The sequence below is a fragment of the Pelecanus crispus genome, chromosome 4, assembly GCF_030463565.1.
Source record: "Pelecanus crispus isolate bPelCri1 chromosome 4, bPelCri1.pri, whole genome shotgun sequence".
NCBI lineage: Eukaryota > Metazoa > Chordata > Aves > Pelecaniformes > Pelecanidae > Pelecanus > Pelecanus crispus.
In genome coordinates this window covers 9,989,662-10,010,000 of record NC_134646.1, presented here as the reverse complement: position 1 = coordinate 10,010,000, position 20,339 = coordinate 9,989,662, and the positions used below count along the sequence as shown (strand labels likewise).

The 20,339-nt window shown below is 41.7% G+C and overlaps 2 protein-coding genes across 4 annotated transcripts in view; one reads left to right on the top strand and one right to left on the bottom strand.

The window, feature by feature from the left end:
* The window catches only part of SCLT1 (sodium channel and clathrin linker 1), a 50,716-nt gene extending 41,550 nt beyond the window's left edge, over positions 1 to 9,166 (top strand). Inside the window, exons 19-21 of the mRNA XM_075708874.1 lie at positions 3,283 to 3,361; positions 4,435 to 4,530; positions 7,116 to 9,166. Of these exons, the coding sequence (XP_075564989.1) occupies positions 3,283 to 3,361; positions 4,435 to 4,530; positions 7,116 to 7,178 (238 nt within the window). The 3' untranslated portion in view covers positions 7,179 to 9,166. The remainder of the gene's footprint in view (positions 1 to 3,282; positions 3,362 to 4,434; positions 4,531 to 7,115) is intronic.
* Positions 9,167 to 13,162: 3,996 nt separating this feature from the next.
* Positions 13,163 to 20,339, bottom strand: part of JADE1 (jade family PHD finger 1) — a 45,484-nt gene continuing 38,307 nt past the window's right edge. For all 3 annotated transcript variants that reach the window (XM_075708872.1, XM_075708871.1, XM_075708873.1), the window contains 3 exons: positions 17,592 to 18,122; positions 15,140 to 15,257; positions 13,163 to 14,245 (listed from right to left, as the gene is read on the bottom strand). In XM_075708872.1, the coding sequence (XP_075564987.1) occupies positions 13,350 to 14,245; positions 15,140 to 15,257; positions 17,592 to 18,122 (1,545 nt within the window). In that variant the 3' untranslated portion in view covers positions 13,163 to 13,349. The remainder of the gene's footprint in view (positions 14,246 to 15,139; positions 15,258 to 17,591; positions 18,123 to 20,339) is intronic.

The window sequence follows — 20,339 nt, the reverse complement described above, 5'->3', positions numbered from 1 at the left end:
ATATTACTTTGGCCTGTTAGACATGTGGGTGAGTGCTCCATTAAGGTACAGTTTAGCCTGAGTAGGGGTGGTAATAGGTATACACAGGTCTGTTCTCTCCTTAGAAATATAAACAGAATGTACAAAACAAACAGTACGTGAGACAATTTATAAACGCTGGCTTAAATGATAAAGAGGGTAAGTACTTTAGAAGTTACTTCCATGTAACAATGCATTTGAGGACCTTCAAAAATCTTAACTCGTTAACTAATAAAAAAAGTAATAAAATTTAATATTAATACATAGTATGATCAAATTGGTAAATTAATAATCTTAACCATCCACCACTATTTTCTAGTAGTAAAATACAACTTTTTGGGGAAAAAAAAAATATTTGTTGTAACATGAACTGATTATATTTGAACAACTATACTCAATGGCTTCATTTTTTTAATAACTCGCGTGCATTATAATTGTCAGTACTTACAAAAAGGTAAGTTTTTAAATTTAAATACTTTGCTTAGCTTAAGTCATCTGGTTGCAACTATTTTGAGTGTCTTTGTTCCAGTTTCTGCTTCCGAAACACTTCTGTGTCATAGTTAGAGAGTCCCTGGCTCCTCAGTAGCCATGTGTGTTTTTTGGTGTTCTCAGTTTTATCTTTTCTATAACTGAAAAGAATCTGCCTCTGAAGAACGACCTTTTTTGGTGCCTGCGTGTGAAGTGTTGGCCAGGACTGCCTTTGCCTTCTCCCTACATCCTGTACAGTCCATTGAGTGAATTGCACAGCATCTTGAGATGAAGAAGTTTCCTCCATTTCTAAAACATTATTCTTGGCTGCGCTTCTGTAATGTTTGGCAGCCATAGCTGCTTATTTTAAGACGTTCATTAAAGAAAAAAAATTAACAGGATGAGAGACAGCTGCAGGTACTGGCAGTATACAAAATTCATAATTACTAAGAGTAACTGAAGCATATTATAGTATAATTCAACTGAAAAAACAGCTGGCACATGCTATATTTGTCATATGAGAGCTTTGCAGAATGTACTTGCTACAGCTGGCGGATTTATCACCCGTCTGCCAAAATGCTAAAAGCTCACCTTTTGTTTCCTACTCACTTAACAAAGACAATATGGAGTAGGGATTGATTTGATTATTCAGCAGTTGGGGTCACTGCTCAATTTCAATATTAAAATCTCATAATGTGTGTTTGGGGGAGGGTTAACAATCAGAATGAATCAACTGTCTAGTTCAATAACCATCACGTTTCCTTACAAGGTTAAACTTTTCTTTAAATACACGTTCAGTGTGATCTAATTATAAAAATAATTTCTTGATATACAGCTGTATATGAGCATGTAAACTCTGTGTATGGCCTGCGCTGCTAAGAATGCTAATTCCAACCTCAGTACAAGTATAGGAGACAGATTGTTTTCAGTAACTTAAGAATTTTTAATTTAGAAAGTTAATCTATTTGGATAGTCTTCTAAGATGACGTAACAATAAAGATGGTTTGTCAGAATTTAAGAATTTCCTTATTTTCAAAGCCTTTTTTACTAGCGTAGTTGAACATAAGCAGTCTACACATTGTAAGGAGTAGCGTTTGAATAGTTTTCTAGGGAGTTTACTTTGAAAAGGTATGTATGAAAAGATACGACAAGAGTTGTATAAAAATTTTGGTTTGCCAATAAAACAGTTTGTAAAACCTGAACTTTGAAAAAACAGCTGTTCATCAGGGCTCCCATATTGAAAATGCTTCATCTTGATGCTTGGTATTGATTACAGAGGACAAATTGCAATAATAGTGTTAAGTATTAACGTGCTATCTTGATCCTGCAATTTTAATCCGTCTTTAATTCTTATTTTATATAAAAATGTTCACATATGGTAACACGGGTATAATCTATGTATAATTTTAACTGTTTTAACAGCGTTTCAATATCTGCCTACGTACTCTCATATTTTAGCAGCTAGTCAAAAGATGTTGAACTGTTTTTACGATATCTACCTGGGATTGGTTAAAGGCGTTGGTTGAGAACAAGGGAGTGGAAACTCCCAGCCAGGTACACTCACAACCTTGTATTAACAGATACATTGCAACCTTGCATTTCAAGTGCCATACAGTGGTTTTCCGTCAAGCTTTTATGAAACACTACGTTTAAGAGGTTTTTATGAGTGAATTACTGTTGAGAACTAAATGCCATCATTAAAATAGCAAGAGCTTTTTCAGATGAAGATCTGAGGTTGAAGTATTTCCTACCTTGCCTCCATTCCCCCAGAAAGAATAAAGGCTTTAGCTTCCGTTGCAGTGCCTGTAGTTTCAGTAATAGGCAGAGCACCTAAAGGTTAGGTATCGGCTTTCTGAGCATTGTCAAAGTGCTATGTGTTCATGAAGGTGATGCCACTTCAGTGTACTTTCAAGTTGGGAAAGGAAGGTAAATTGAGAATAGATTTGAAAATTCTTCTTCACAAACAGGTTTGAACCTCAACGCAGGCGGTGAAACTGGTGCCAAGAATCTTGATCGCACCATTTTTTGTGATGGCTGTTGCTAGTGGAGTAGAGACTGGTCAAAGGTTAGAGCAGCTCATTTAGTTTTGCATCTTCCTCTGGCTAAAAGTACCAAAGTTCAGAGATTTTTCCATCGCTGGTCATCCCTCTTCTTCAGTGGCTTGTGATGACAGGAGGCAAGAAGGTTTCCTTTGAGCACCAACTGAAAGATGTCTGCCATAACCCAGATATTTTTTCTCTTCAATACTACACAAATTCAGGATCGCTAAAACTCATTCAGTATAAAAGTAAAAAGACCACTTTGAAGGAGGTGGTGTTTTCCTTTTCCTCATGAAGCGTTAACATTGTTGTCTGTCTCACAAGTATAGAATGATTTGGTTTTAGGTACTTCAGAGCACCTTCAAAAATGTCCACACTGAAGTCTGGTTATGCGACACTAATTAGAATGTTAATCTGAATATTGAATGTACTGTGCAAATGCAGCTTATATTTATAGCATATTTGATAATGTGCCTGCAAAATAAGATTCAATAAACAAAAAAAACCCTGTAAAATGTCAAAGGACTTGACAAAGTCCTGCTGATTTGAACAACTACATCTACCATTACAGTTTTGAATACACATCATGAAGAAGTGCTAGCTGTGTGGTGCTTTTGAAATCAATGTTTTAAGAGCAACGCTGTAATTAAAAATACACCATAAGCTCCTATAATGCAGGAAAATACCTGTGAAATTAATATTCCGATAACTGATGCTCTGCTGTATGTTAATTGGCATCTTTTCTTCTGATTAACAGAAGTGAGCTGAGTCAACAAAAACTTCATAGCCAGGAGCTCGTATCTCAGCTGGAAACAGCAAATGAAAAGATAACTGAGGTAAGATCATGACTGATTCGACAACTGCTTTCACTTACAACCTGACACAATGCACACCAGGATCTTAGGAGAAACCCATGTAGATGAGGTATGTTGCTGGTTTAAAAAAAATTAAGGATTTTTGACAGGAGTAGTCATAGCTGGAAAACCTCACTGTTTCTGCTGACTGACATGTTCAAATGGCAGGAAGACAAATGAACTTTACTCTCAAATTACAAGGAAAGGTAAAGGAGAGACCATCTTTCAAGGTTACTAAGCTGGCAATTTTAGGCAATTCAGGAAACGTTTCTGAAGTCGCTTACGCCTGCGGATGCATGCATACTTCTGAAAAGGAGTAGGCATTGTGTTACGGATAACGTAGCATATGCAGAGATATCAAATTCTCAGCATACTATGTGTATACTAGAATTTACAGCGTATGTGCATATATGCATATGGATAAAAGCATTATCCATTAAAGATTAAGGGCAGGGTTGTTTTGGAATGTGCATTGTTCAATAATTAATGGCCACTTTAGAAAACAGCTATCCTGTCAGCCTCATAAATATGGGATAATATCCAATTCTATCTAGGATAAGTCCTTCTGTGCTGTATTATTTAGCGGAGAAGAATGGGGCTGATGGAGAATAGATTTCTGTAAGTAAAGGATGGTTAAGAAAGACTTTATACATACCCTTTGATGAAGAGAACAGAAGAAATCTATAGCAAGATTATCATCTCATTTGTATTATCTAGTATAGTCTTTCTCCCTTTGAGCATAGCTAAAACATTTACATTGTAAGATTGTGTAAATTAAATTACTTGGATTAAAATGTCAGCTTTTATGCATCTTACTTCAAGATGGTGAAATGAGTAAAACTTCCTCTGCAGATTACTCTGATTGGAAAAGTCCTATGATGTCATATTTGAGCTGGAAATTCTCTGTAATGTGTCAGCAGTATGTCTTCAGTCTTATTGTAAGTGGTAAACAGTTCCGCTTCTTAAGTTCTCTTGTTTTAAGCTTTTTCACTACAGTATGTATGGATCCAGTAAAAAGAACTTTGCATTTCTAATGAGGTATTTCCTTTACACAGGATGAAAAATTAATGATGGAATATCGAGAATACATCAATAGGCTTCAAAGGCGACTGAGCCAGGCAGAACAGAGGGCAGCTACAGCATCTCAAAAGGTACGGAACTAACAAAAACCACGCTATCTAAGTGCATTAAAAAAATCCCATTGAATATTACAAAAATACTCACTTTGCATCATTCCTGAGGCAGAGGCGATCGCTTACGTGCATTATTACTAATACAATTTTAACAACGAGCTTGTGTTGTGGATGCATCATCACAAAACTGATGCATATTCAATTAAATGCTACCTTCTGACAGGATGCTTACGTGACAGTACAGGTTTGTTCATGGAAACAAATTTGATGCGAATTAAACTTGTGTGGTTCACAATGTGTGAATGAAGGTGTATGATCATTTCCACCTTCAGAAATGGCAGCAAGTTAACAAAGAGAAAAAAAACCTCCTTAAATAACCGCAGGCCCTGTTTACATAAAGCAGTCTTTTTTAGCTTGGCGTAACTTACCGCAGCAGTCACAAACGATGGCTTCAAATGATAAAGAGCAAATGTTGTGCTGATTCCTGCACCTGGGGAGTCCGATTTCAAACGAAGCATGTCTTGAGTCGATGGCTGGAGTGGAGAACTGCCTTTATAAAAATTGCTAGGCAGCGTAGCTGTTCTGTGGGAATTCTGTTTGTGGGTTTTTTCAGCCAAGTAAATTTCCTGGTGTAATTCATTGTGTGGCTGCACAAAGAGCGTGGGGAAATGGTGTGCAGTGGTTGCAGGACAGAACTGATAGCGTGGACCTGCCTGCTTCGTGTTCATCGAATTGCAACCTTGAGTACCTTCTGCCAGGTCGGGGGAACTCCCAAAGCTGTTAACTTCTGGTCTGTCCACCTGCATTTGCATTAGTGGCCTCCAGTAGCTGTGTCCCCAGAGATTGTTGGAGAAATACACCCCGCTGCAGTTAGCAGCAGTTGGGGATAACAGACGCAGTAAGTCCTCTAACATCAAAAATTGTGCAGATGGAACAGGAAATTCTTGGGTTTTTCCAGGCCATGGGAAGGGTGGAAGGAAGGGATGGTGTATGTGTCTCGCTACCACAGTAAACTTTCCTAGGATGTGTTTCAGTGATCTGACAACTTCAGGCAAGGTGTTTCTGTTAGAGCCGTTTGTATGCCTAAGACCTCCTTGCGCACCATCGTGATCACTTAGTGAGCTGAATTGTTGCTGCCTTCTTTTTCCAGTTCTCTTACAACTCTGTTCCAACTTTGAGCAGTACTATTGAATATTTCTAGACCTTAGGGGTATTGGGAGGAAAGGTTTTCTTCTCTTCAGAGAAGAGCTTTGGGCTTTAATTGTCTAAGCCCCGTGCTACCTGTAATTCTGTGTTTTCTCTGCTGGACAGTAGGTGGGTTTTTTCCCATCCGGCTTTCTTTTTTCCATACTATTCAAGCTATACATCTTGAAGCAACTTCCCCGGGGGGTTTACGCACTGGGTTCATTTATTTGCCGAGCCAAGTTGTTACTCAGGTTGGTCTCCTATTACGTAAAGGTGGTCTTTCTGCCTCCTAATTTTTTACGGTGATTTAGGAAACCCATTTGCAAATTAGAGCTTTTTAATGTGGGTGATCCCATGTGAGTTGCAGAGAGGAAATGTTTGGATGATCTAAATCGTCCAATTAGGACAAAGGGCATTTTTTTTCCCAACAGCAGTGAATAAATGGGCATAGCTACCAAGCTGTCATAACATAAGCTGTGTTTCCTGGCTGTAAATGCTCTCTGTCATGACAAGGTCTGCCCAGCTGCTGAAGATTTGCTCTGAAAGAGTGATTTTTTTTTTTTTTTTTTTTTTTTTTTAACCCTCCAGTTTCTTACATGGATCTGTTCAGCTCTAATACTTCTGAGGTGCTATCTTCCCTTAAAAAACATGGTCACATCACCTTTCAGGGGAGTAAATTCCTGGCTTCAGTGCCCATATAGGAAGAGGTCTTGCTGTTCCTGCAGACATCGATAATTAACTGTTCCTCACCAGTCTCCTGCTAAAGGCTGGAAAAACCGGTCTCCAGGAGTGCTGCTACAAGAATGTCCGCTCTTCTGAATCTGAAGAAACAAGGTGTTTGTTCTCTTCTAGCTCTCAGAAGACTGAATGTTCATGTGTGTGCTTCCTCAGATTCAGAACGGTAACTCTTCTTCATATTCTGAGTCTGTAGGTTGAGGGCTACTTTCTGACTTAACTGTGTATTCTCATTACGTTATCCAGTTTACTTGTAAAATTAAATCCAGTATAGGCTAGAGCTGGACTATTAGGGAGTCTAGAAATTACATTTTTATTGTGGTTAGGTCAGCGACTATAAATCTTAGCTTACTATTAAATAATAGTAATTCAGTAAGAAACAAAAAAAATACAGGATAACGTTTGCACAGATTTAAAATGTGTGTATTCTATGTAGGTGTCTTTAAAGCGTACTCCTGCTACCTAATCTTTCATGATCTTGAATTGGTTGGGATCTGAAATTAGACAAAAGCAGGAGTCATCTGTAGAGTGCATTGTAAATTCTCCTGTTTACCCCAAATTCCCACTTGGGAATTTGCTTGCTCCCTCTCCTTCATGACACCTTGCATATCGAAGTTCTACTGATGCTTTCATCTTACAAAAAATTATGTAAGAAACTATCATCTGCTTGGTTTTAATTACAGCTCAGCCTGATAACTACACAGAAGAAAAGAGCTGCTTCCCTGAAGGATCTGGAAAATATTTAAACACATGTATTGTTCATTCACACCATGTTGGAGTTAAGAAGATTGCTGGAGAAACTTCATATTGGAGCGTTAAAGTCAAATGCATAGCAAGGCTTGTAAAACTTAGATAAACATGTTCTGTTTTATTCAGGTAAGAAAGGGGGTGGGTGAAGATACTGTATCTGTATGCACAGTAAAGATTGGAAGAAGACTGCAAAATGATGTAATTAAAGTCCTTTAATGTAGCAGATGAAACAGTCTGATACAGTGCTGTGGCATATTGGTCTTTTTTGGTCTAAGAAACACCAGCTCCAACTATGACAAGATTGTGTACAGGGAAGAGATAACGTTATATTGAAATTCATGAACAGCTTTGCTCACGTACGCTCGATACCTTTAATTTTTCTTTGTAGTGCAGTACCTTGGGAACATTTTGAAGATCTTTTATGAATTGTAGTAAGACTCAACTCCATCATGCATGTCAAATAGGTGCTGGTTTTGCGGTAGGTGATGTAGCTGTGAAATGCCTCCATTGCCTTCCAGTTTTAAGAATTCAGTTCAGTTTGTTCTGATGCCCCTGGGAAAGAGTTAATAAATAAAATGCTGGTCTGGCTATTCATACAGCTCGTTTCTAAGGACCGTAGTCTTCTTCAGTTGTGCTTTTTCTTCCTAGTTACTATTTTACAGTTGTTCCTTGCTCTTCTGTTGATCTGCTCTCTTGGTTTGTATGTGTCTGGGAACTTCAGTTCTCTGTTACTTCAATTTACCCAAAGCCAGTGAAGTCACCCAGTCATCCAGCTTTTAAGCATTCTGAAATAGCGTGTTTGAATTCTACAGATCCCGGTACGCGGGAATCCTCTTGTGTACATGTTTTTCTTTGGTAGTTGACAAACTTCATGTATCTCATTCTAAAATTAGAGCTGAACTCTGTTCTCTCTTTCAGCATGTATTATAAACATTTGATAGGTGTTAAGCGATTATGAAGTGCTCCCATCTTGGACTTAAGTGACGTAATTTCTTGTGCTTCCTCTTAAATGTGAAGAGTATAACTCTGGTTTCTAACTTCTAACTCAGTTGAATGGCTAATGCTTACGCAGTGCTCGATGAGAACTGTTGGTGTGGACTAACCAACCCATACGGCTGCCGGGGTGGCTCTTCACCGTATTTGCATTTTAGCGGACAGAGCTGGGTCAATCACTGGAAGTAAGCGTTTGTGTCACCTCCTGAAAACCTGGCTGTTCAACTAGAGCCTGCAAGATGGATGCAAACTCAAGAAAAGTTTCTGCTTACCGCAGAGGAAGTTACTAGTTCCTACAGGCGTACACACTTCTTTACTGGTGCTTTCTCAGTGTGATACACACCCGTATCCATTGCAATCTCTAATTTTGCTAAAAGACTACAAAGATTTTTTCAAAGCAACGTGGATACATTGTCCAGAAGCTCCGAACGTCTGTTGCAGTGAGATTTTCATCAGTCAACTGTGTACATGATGCAGAAGGAGGTAAGTACCGAGCACCTTATTTTCATTTGCATAACACACGACAGACCACCTGGAAGAGTCTGTGTGAGCTGTTAATCCTATTCACTCCACAAAGCGAGGCTCTGGCTGTGAAGTGAAATCTGGCTGAACGTGGCAGGTAATTGTACAGGTTTGAGCCACAGTATTTGTGTATTTGTTCCTTGAGGCACAGAAGGGCACCTGCTTGGTTCCCTTTTAATTACGGGTATATCCATTGCAACTTGTGGTGCAGCTCTTGCGTGATGGTTATTTGCCAGAATATGAATTGCAGCGACAACACAAGCACCTAACAGTAAAGTTAAGGGGCAGCAATTATGGCAGATGACGCAGGAAAGAAAAAGATTTCCCGCTTTCGTCTGTCTGCCTAATCCTCTGAGCAGCTCGAAGTTGACCAAATAGATCTGCCTGAACCACACAAGGGCACGTGGTCAAGGTAAGCTCATCATCCCAACACCGCCTCCTTTCACTTCCGTTTGGCTTCTAGAGGCGGCTGCTCACGAACGGGACTTTCCGAGGAAAGGCACTTGCTGTGGCAGTGAGCATGTGAGGCTTGCTGGTGAGAGGAGCGTTGCTCTGTCCCTTATGATACTGGATTGTTTCATGGAATTGAGCAGCAGGCTTTCCAACCATCTGTCTTGGGCGTTCTATATTTGTTTCCTTCTATGTATTTCTTGTCACTCTTCCATTGAGAAGTTTGTTTTCCCTACCTTCCCACCCCACCACCAGTTTTTGAGTGTTTTAAAGATTCCTTAGTGTGATATTAATGCTTCCCGTTGTGTAAAAGTTTGTTCTTGACTATGTTTATTTAGGAAAAGTGTCTGGGTGAATAGTTACTTCCATTCAACAGGTCAGAGCAACTGACTAGGAAGGGAGTACAAGATTCATTTTGGGTCTTCCCAAGAGCCCTGTACTTTCTGGCATAGGCCAGATCTTGAAAGATCTATCGCTGCATACAAGAAATTGTTTTCAGTCTGTTTAAGTGGTTAGCAAGCTGCCCTCAGCTCTGACCCGGCCTTACTCAGGTAACCCCAGCGGTACAGCGCCCGTCAGAAAGGCTGCTGTCGGCAAGATCTGTAAAGCAGCTGCAAGAACCTCTTTCAGATTTTTATTCATGCCTTGAAGAGCCTGTAGTAGTAACTCTGAGGAGGGCCAGCCTTTCATCTTCATTCCTCAAAATACATTTTTGAGGGCTGCCACTCACAGCTGCCCACCGTGTGAATGCATCTGATACAAGTACAGATCTGAGAAAAATGATTTACCCAGAGCTGGTTTTCCAGATGTATTTGCTAGACATACGCCTTCACAGCCTTGTCCTTTTCCTCTGCTCCAAGTCCGTTCCATGTTTCCGCATCTTGAGTTTAGAGGAAGCAAGAGGAAAGGACCTGCGGTGCCCTTCACGCCTTGTCTCCTTGAGATCCTGCTAGAGCAGCAGACGCTCTCTGTCAGCATTGCTTGACTATAGACGGTTCATAGTGCGAATGTACATTCAGCATCCTTATCTTGAAGATCTACAGGTAAGAAACCTCACGTTCCTCTTCCCGCGGAACACATATGAAGATTATGGACTTTAGAAGGACATCGTATCTCAACAAATGTAAACTGTTTGAGGTAAGCAACATCTCTGAGCATCTCAAGGAAAAAAGCATACGCTTTTCTGTTGCTGGGATAGGCACAGCTGTCAGTTACAAGACCCTATACTCTTCCTCAAAAAAGAATCTTTCTCTTGCAACCACAGTATGCATTTTGATACCTGTAGTAATCCAAATTAAATGCTCATTTTAACCAGGAAGGTTGTTCAGATCATTGCAGTGAAGTGTTTACATAAAAACCCAAAGTAACTGCTGCAAATTCTACAACACTGCTGGCAAGGATACTGCAAAAATGTACAGCATTTATTCACATACAGACAAAAAGGCACAATTCTACTGAATATTTTAACAAAAAATACAGCTGTCTTCAACTAGGTCTTTATAAATACTTCAAAAAAGGGAGAAAATAAATACAGGATTGGGCCATGTAATATAAAATAGTCATCTCTACATATACTTTTTATTTCTATCTGTTTCTCTTCATGCACCTTTTTTAATTAATTTCAGCTGAATGGACACCAAAGCTAGGCACATAGTGAAAAATCTTCTGTACAAGGTTTTACAAATGTAATGACAATTTTCTCAAATTTCTGAAATTAAGATTTATACACAACACGTATAACCCTTCATTTAGATTTGTGTGAGTTTATAACCTAACAAATGGCATTCCAGGCAACTTTACAGAAGTTCAACTAGCCTACACTTCGACAGAATACACCGATCATAATCAAAGATCTCTTGGTCAGTCTGCACAAGGAAAGGTAACGCTTAAAAACAGAAATTCAGCAAATGGTTCTATCCCAGTAAGATACAGGGCTGGGTTTGTATTGTCACTGCTGTACTTACGACACCTCTTCTGCTGAGCGCTAAGCACGGGAGACAAAACTAACCTACAGAGCTGGTCACACTGCGGTCATCTTGGAGCTTTTTTGGTTTTGGTTCAGCTTAACTTGAAACGTGAGAAAGCTTATTAACCTAAACGTGGGGGGGCAAAACAGATAAGGCATTAATTCTGCACAACGTTAGCGTTCATAATAGTGCAAATTACTAAGGTACCTCTCCCAAACCGGGGTGAGGTTAAATGTTTACTCAGAATCAGAATTTAGATTATTCCAGCTATGGCTTGCAAACGGTTCTCTCTGTGGTCATGAGCTGCTTTCGTACAGAAAAGCACAGTGCCTGTCTGGAAAGCGCTGCTGTACGTCGAGTAGAACCTACCTGCATTTCCCTTTTGTCTTGTCTGTTGCTGTTTGATCACAGAAGTACTTCTCTTTTAATGCATCCCAAGAGTGACTGCGCAATTTCAGATTCACCAGTGCCCTGTTTCACCTTCACCTCTCTAAGCCAGGAGGTTAATCTTAACTTCTTGGGACCAGCAACGGTATTTTAAAAGTACACTATCTTACACAAAATTCCCCTTCCTCAACATCAAAAGGTAGCAAAAGGTTAAGACTTCTGAGTTTTACAACAAATGATAGGGACGCATTCTGTCGAAATATTTGAGTGATAACTTGCATAGCAAGAAAGGGTGTTAATAAGCCTTTTTTTTTTTTTTTTTTTTTTTTTTTTTTTTGATTGAATCCTCTGGAAGACTCGGTTATGGCAGAGTTCTACTGTGTTCTAAGTGTTCCCTGCTCCAGAAGCCCGGGTCTCGCACTAACAAGTGAGTGGATGTGGTAACGGCAGGCTGGGGGTAGGAAGGGGGGGATTCTTTATGCCTGTCTTTCTGTAACACATTGCTGCTTAATCTTTCTGACCAGTACATACCCGACTTGCATCGATGCAGAATTCCAAAATTTACAGGCTCCTAACACTCCACTGTTAATGTGCACTCGGTACAGAACAGTATCCTAGTGATCTGTTAATATTATTGCTCATAGCTTACTAGTTATTGCCATTTGCAATTATTAAAAAAAAAATGTACACAATCAGAATATGAGTTCCCTCTTCCATCAAATCTAGTCCAGAATAGAACGAAATATTTTTTTTTCTTCATTTGAGTGTAAAGAGCTAATCACAATTTATTGCCTTCCCATTTTATTCTGTTTAAAAATATATATATATATATTCACGTCCATTTTAAAGCAACCCTTTAGTGTCATAAGCCTGGCTTTCCCAATACGTACCATTAGTGCATATGTGGTGGGCTTTGGGAAATCCTACCGACTAGTGCCTTAGGAATCTTTTTTCTTGAATTGTCATCATGCTCCCAGCGGCAGGTGACTGACTGAACGGTGCCGGGTTATTTTCCAGGGGGTGCGGGAACCCCCCAGCCTGCCCCCTTCCTCAGAACTGAGCCCTTCGGGAGCGCCCGCTGTGCTGAGGCCGAGCCTTTTGGAGCTGCTGCACGGTAAGGCAGCTGCAGCCCTGACCTGTCCCTTCCTCCTCCTCCAGTATAACGTCACGGTTAAATCGGGTCATCGCGTAGGTGTATTTACATGTAAACTCTGGAGCTTGCGGAGGGTTTTGAGCTGCCATCTATGCTTAAACTGAACGCAACAGAAACCATTCTGCAAAGAGAGGAGAAAGACCTACCACCACGGAGGGAAGGTGACCATTTGTAACTTGTAACGGGGTTTAGCAGTGCAGTACGGTTCAACAACCATCTTCGCGTCAATACGCGCTAGTTAAATTAAGAGCTTGTGCTTTTCCAGAAGGCAGGGGAAGGGAGTAAAATTACATCAGTGCTTTTTAGCTAAAAGGGATGAATGCAGCCTACTTCCCCCTACCCACCCTAGCCCCTTCTGAAAGGTTTTGGGGAGTTATTTTAGTGTTTACCACAAATTCTGTTTTAGTAGTGATGTCATTTCTCTGCTTACTCAGGAAGGTTGCAAATAAAGGAGATTCAAACTTCTCACGGAATTGGGGGGGGGGGGGGGGGAAGCTAGGAAAAAGAAAAAAAAAAAAAACAGCTTTAAGTGCATGTAAACATGTTTATACAGCTCAGGAATAACGGGTTATCGATTTGTCAGTCTGTAGCCATGTCTAAGACCTCTCCTCTCTCACACCAATAAATAATGTGGAGTTGGCTTGTAGGCAGTGACTCTACTGACCACGGTGCTGCCACCGTGCCGCTGTGTCCAGTCAGGATGCCAGGATGCTTCTCCTAATAATGTCCGTCCTTCTGCTGATAGTGCTGTTGGGACTGAGCCTCTGCTGCCTGCACTTCTTTTCAGCCACTTCAGTCTCCGAGTCGCTCATTTCGGCGTCGGGGATGTACCCATCATTCTCGCTGTCAGGCTTTAGCTTGCTTTTTGCCCTGTCCTTCGGTGAAACTCTGCCCAGGTAGGGGTAGCTGGAGTTCTGGCGGCAGGCCTCCTCCGGGCTCTCGCCCTGCTGTTGCCTCTCCCCCTTCTTTGGAATTCGGAATCCGCCCCAGTTTTTCACTGGGCTGGTGGGCGTCGTAGGCACTTTAACTACTGTCTGATTAGAGTTTACTTTGACAAGACCCCCGTTGCATTTAGGCACTATATCCCTCCGCGTGCCAGGTGCTGACCTACCACTGGAGTGGTTCACAGCCCTTTTATTTTCCGATTGCCTCTGAGAGAGTTCTGTGGGTCTCAGCGGTTTGTGGTTGTGTTTAGAAGTCTTTTCCTTTAGTTCCGTCTTGATCACCTCGCACTGTGGACGATTGTCTCTTCTTTTTCTGTGGTCTGGTATAAATATACCATTTTTCTGCTGTGCTGCTACAATCCGTGTTTCTGCAAAGGTCTTGTCAAAATTTAAAAAGCTACCTGGAGCTGCGCCGCCTTCCCTTTGGCTGGGCTGCCTCAGCGTGGATTTGCTGTCATTCCCGGCGCTGTTTCTTACTCCGTCTCGCTTGTGTGATTTTTTCAAAGAGTGGGTTAGAGATGTGCCCATTTGTTTCCTGAAGAATGCCGAATGCCACTTCAAGTCCTCTATCTTAGGGGCATTGGGGCCCAAAGACGGACTGTTGAACAACACCGTGTTTTCCATCAAGGAGAACGAGGAAGGCACACCTAAATGTAAACAAATTAAGTTCAAGTCAAGCAATGCTTTGAATGCAAGAACCGCTTTTTCAATGTACCTATTTTAACTCTGCTCCTCATGCCTGACATGTTCTTCGGCATAAATGGGTATCTGGTTGCCTATCCGGCTCCTTTACCTCACGACTGTGTGGCTATGTCGTGGTTTCACAACTGCTGGTGTAGCTCACTTTCCTGCAGCCGTGCTGCACCTAAGGACACCTGTAGCAAACGTAAATCCTAGCACTACCACAGCCACTAAAGACAGAGACATGGGGGAAGCAACCAGCAAGTGGATCTGATTGATTCTGTCTAAAAAGACGGTTTATTAGTTACCAAATACTTGAAGGATAATCTAGTTAATGCAGTAACTTTGAAGTTACTCATCTTTCTGAGAAGAGACTACCGTCAGTGAGATCAGGCAGAAAAAAACCCACATTGCTTTAAAACCAGAGTGCTACCTTTTCAAAATTCCCTTCTTTAAACGGCCATCTACGATGCAAAGCAGCACATACCAAACACTAATGCAGCGGCACTAATAAACCACAGCCTTACTAGGCAGCATATGGCACCTGGCTGTAAGTCACGCTCTCTCTGTCACAAGGAGTCATTAAAGCAGCACACCAGGAAGGAGCTGAAGCAGCACAAGCCATTCCGTGCCCCACGGATAAGAACGCAGGCTTACCAGTTTCTAATGGGCCCACCATTAGAGCTACGCAGATTCTTATTTTTTTCTTCCAGTCTGCTGATGCATGGTGGACTACACAAGGTTTTAATGAGAATAAATGAGGTCCTGTTTGTCCTTCAGAATTAGTCATTAGCCTGTAACCAAACCTTTCAATGCTTGTGCCTGTGGTCTTACGTGAAAAAGATAACACTGACGCATACCTGAAACTCTTTCTTGTTCCAACTGCTTTGCGTAGATATTAAATATCTGTTCTTGAACTTTGCAAACAGATCTCTTGATTTTTTCCCTTCGGGTCACCATGTAAGTGAGATTACGGACCTAGAAGACATCAAGTTGATGAGTTTTACAGGAATTGTGTTTCTATAATGTTGTCAATCTGTGCTTTGAATTAATTCAGTTTAAGGACTATATGCTATTTAAACAAGTTAGTAATGTATTTAAATTTAACCTTCTTCAACACACTTCTTAGAAAAGAGTCTTAAATACCATTTAATTGAGAGATTATTCCATCAGATTTGGGAGGGCCACAGCACAGAAGTAACTTCTACGAACACCTGAATCATAGACATATACAGGAAATCTACAGAAATGCTGGAAAAGCTTAGATATACTCAGTATTAAATAGCCTAGCACCATTTGCTTCTTATTGTTTGAGACACAACAGCAAACTGTACTTAATTATAGCATGAAAATGTGGAGAGCTATTCAACAGTACCAGTCTTTCTGATGACCCTGCTATTGCAGTACAATTGATCAAAACGAAGGCAGGCCAGTCTATTCATGCCATAGCACAACGGAGGTAGCAGGGACTGGAAACAGTAACGAAATGATTACTTATTTTGACTAGCTCAGGTTTTTTTTTTAGAAGAAAACTACAATTCTGCCCTTAAAATGCGACTGTCCTATCTAGGCAGCTGCGCAAGGTTCACAACCGGCGCTCTCCAAGAGCTCAGAAGTTTTTGTCTCCCCAGATGAGGGAATTGCTGAGAAGCATGGGTGGGCGTTTCCAAGGCTCCTCTCAGGTCAGCGTAGCTGCATACAGCACAGCACCCTGTGGGTGACCACCACTGCGTAGGCTGATCTCACAGCCCTCGAGGAGGAGACGTTTAACAAGCGTGACTGGTTTTGCTACGGTCCTGCTCTATTTAAGGCTCCCGGTCCTGGGACAGGCAGTACTTTTAAGTAACTGTCATTACTCTGTGGATTTGAATTAGCAGGAATTCATCTAGCCTGGTACCCTTCCCGGCACAGTCCATGGCCTTTTGGTCTCTGCCTTCTCTGATCCAGGCCGCACAACAGATGCATCGTGTCCACAGAAGTACCTGTTTCGTCAGGTGAACTGGACGACACGATTTCAAAATCTGTTTCTAGATGGATGACACTGTCACTCATGTCAGTCATAATCAAGTGTACCCGACTTTATCTTGAGGAGGAGAAAAAAAACCGTAGGCCCCAGTTTTTATTTTTTTTTCATCCAAGTTATTTTGGATGTACAATCAGTGGGAACAATGTAGTAGTAAAATATTAAACATATTACTAAAATGATGTATCCTGTTTCGACATCACACTTAAAAATGGAAAGGATACATACATAATAATTAAGATCCAGAGAACACAGTGACAAACTCAACTTATGTAGCTGATCAAAGAGAAGATTAAAAGAAATCTTGAGCACATGGAGCAGACACAAAAGATCGGAGGGAACAGCTATCTCACTGAGCTAGGGAAGGGTCATGGGCTGGAGGCTGAAACTTGAGAAAAACTTCAAAAAGAAAAACTGCAACGATTCATTAGAAGAGTCATTAGCCATCAGGATCCTTTACAAAGGATGCAGTAGATGCATGAGCACCTGCTGTCCCGATTTAAAGACTAGACAGTATTATGGACGAAAGGCTCTAGTTCACCCACAGGTTCCTGAGCCTGAGGTAGGACCTCCTGAGCCAGGTTCCCATACGTGGCCTACATGAGCCACATGCTGTATGGACGTGAAAAACTGAAATAATTTCAGTACTGTTTCTGGCTCTAACGTATCTTAAACACTATTAGTTAATCCAAAAAAAACCCCAGAAAGGAAGGAATTCAGGTTGTCACAGGATCAGATGTGCTCAAGATAAAACAACTGATCCTCCTGAACTGTGCTTTAAACATTCAAAACCTAATTGAGTGGAATATCGTGCCTCCCAAACCTACTACACAGATAGTCCAGTGAAATGTCATCCTACTATGCTGTGGCAATGAAAAACAGATCTGCTGCAAATCAAGGTAAGCTTCATAATCTTTTCCTTCTTGTGCACCAGAAGAAAGGAGCAGAGAAAGCCCTTCAAGGCTAAAAAAGCTCCAGCTGGGGGTTGCAGTACAGTCCACAGCCATCAGTGTTAACCGGTAAAACAGCCAAAGCGGAAACACGACAATCCAGTTACAAGGAGATTGGCTACTACAAGGCAAGGCCTGCTGGCCCTGTGAACCAACCCTCTATTTGAAAAGGGCAATCGGTGTGCTCTGTGTTAATGGTCTTTTCTGACAATACAGCTTTGAGTTAAGGTGCAGCACGGTGCGCCTCCGTGCACGGGCAGTAACCAAGAGCGTAGTTTGGAAACTCGGCTAACGATGGCCAACGCAGCTGGCGCAAGCGCAGGCAGTGCAGTGGCTTACCCGCTCTAGATCCTGCCGGAGGTGTGTGAAGAGCTGCAATCTTCTGAAGAGAACATCCTGCTCCCGTTTAGCCAGATTGTCCTCCTCATCCTTCTTTGGGGTAATCAAAGGCTTATTGAAGTTGGCTTTTCTCTTCAGCTTCCAGTACTGGTAAAGGAATCCCACCGGCTCCTCGGGCAGCCGCAGCGCTTTAGCCACTTCCAAAGACTCGACAAACGTATAGAACTCATCCTCCAGCTGCTGGAGCTTTTGCTTGCGGAGGCTGACTCTGTGCGCCTCCTCCTGGTTTTGATCCATGCTGTGGAAAGGGTCGATGCAGGCGGGAAGGGAGCTGTCCTGAATCCCGTTCCCGTTCTCCTGACCTGGGCTTTCACCGAAAGTCTCATCATCCGCTTTCTTGGTGGAGCTGTGCTTGGGACAGTACGACTTAAATTTCACCTCATCGTTCTCTGCCAGTATGGTCTTCATCTCTAAGCCACGGTCAAACGCGCAGGTGACGTGAAAGGCTGTTCTGCAGTTCTTCACTGAACACTACAGAAATTAAATTAAAATTAATCAAATACAAATTTAAGAAGCCACACTGCCTAAAACTATTCGAGCAGCCAGGACTGCTTTGGAAGAACGACCCCGTTACAGCACTCTGCTTCTAAGCTGCATGTACTTTCTTGCTCTCTTTTAATTAGGTTTACGATTTAGTGCTTTCAGGCCAGGCAACGATCAAGTGGCCCAGTGGGACAGGAGTGGTTAACCCCTCCCTAGCCCAATCGTGCTGTTCAATAACCAGCAAATCCACAAGAGGAGCGTTCTTACCGTCACCGGAGCCACTCGCGGGCGGCAGTGTTACACAAAGGAACACGTTCCCCCTTTGACTGTGCCAGCACCAGAGAGAAGGAAAAACATCTCGGTGGCTCCAGGCCAGTCTGGTACTTTTAATTAAAAGGCTTTCCCAGCACCTGGACCCATGCTACCCAAAAGGCCTCAACCGAGGGGAAATTTTTTTTCCCCCCAGTTAATGCCAATTTTATAATGTCAAATATTAAATCACTGTCAATCACTACTTCACTGACTACAGCCTTCACCTCACCTGGGGGATGAGGAGAACAGGAAATGCAGTTTTTTGCCATTTTTCTTTCCTCCCAGTGAACCCAGCCCTCATGGAGCAATGGGCACTAGTTCAGCTGATTTAGCACTTCATTTCAATTATATGTAACCTTCTCTTGCAAAATAGCTATTGCCAGCCGCAAACTGAAAGGTTTAAATACATATATATATGTATGTACATACACACATGCATACACATGCGTTTGTATCGATTCACACCTCTGCCTCCAGTGAAAAGAATTTAAAGTGGAAATGAACATTAGTGCTATTAACTAGGGGGAAACAAAACGATACTCAACCCAAGTCCATCTGACCTTAAAGAGAAAGGCATCGCACTAGCGCCTTGATACAGTACTTTGTAAAGAAGCCAAGTATGTTTCTCCTCTGGGTTTTCCTGCTCAGGTTGACTCAGCAGCCAGATGGCAGAGAAAGGTACAAGAGTTGAAACTGCAGAAGTTTCAAGTGAACATTCTTTAATAAAATCAACAGATAAAAGGAATCAAACAATACCAAAGCACCTTTTGCCCTTTCCTCTCTTACTAGCAAACGGGGCAAAAGCAGCCCAACTGGAACACCAAATGGTACAGAAGAGTACTTTAGCCATGGTTTCCAAGCTGCTGTCCTTGAGAATAATCAGCTCTTAGTGTGGCTAATGTTATATTGGGAGAAGAGGGGAAAGCCTGTCTCATCGGAAGGAAATCTGCTGAACCTGAGAAAATACGCAGTCTCGTTTTTCCCAGCTTACTGCAGCTGCTCTCTCTGCCCAGCCTGACGCATACTTCCAGCTGCCGGCTTTTCTAATTGCTGTGCACAACTCACAACATCTCTGGAGGATCTCCCTCTCTCCCAGTTCATCCAGTTAATGCTGCTTCCTTTCTATTGCAGTGGCTTTGTATAATGTTGTTCTCTGCTGTATAAAATTTCACAGCACAAATCTAAATCTTTCTCACTGCTAGCTTTAATGATACCAAGATTTACACAACTCCTATAAAATGTCAGGCAAAACTGTCATTTTTTGTCTCTCCCACGTAATTTCAAATGTAGAACTGTCTGAAGCGGCAGCCACCGTGCCTGCATGTCATCCTGTGTCGTCACGAGAAGGGGAGAGGTGGTATCAGAAGAAATCTCCCCTGCACAGTAACATACAGAAATACTCGAGTGTTCAACTTCAACTACTGGAAGTTACCCCTCAGAACAGGTCTGGAGAATGGACAAAACAGTTTCAGCTACGTAACAGCGGCCAAGAGGAAGGGGACAGCTCTGCAAGGAGGTATTACGATTGTAAATTTATATGCTGTGGACAGATTTATTTTCTCTACTTAACATTTACTATTTTATACATTCCTTAAAATGGAAACGGACTGATAGGTTTCACTGGAACTACTGCTGCATTGCTGTTTTACAGCGTTTTCTGGCAACCTCATCAAATGACTCAGAGCAGAGGAGAAAAGGAAATGGATAAAGCCTAGTTTTAAAAAAGTGTAGTACTTTAGAAATTTCTGTGTCTTAATGCTGGTCTCACCATCATGGATCCTGTAATGTTAGGCTAGCCACAAAACAGAGAGCGCTCTACTTCTTCAGACTTCTTACAAGACAGTAGTATCTTCCTATCCGTCTCAGGGAGCTTTCTGAGGATCGTTTTGCTGA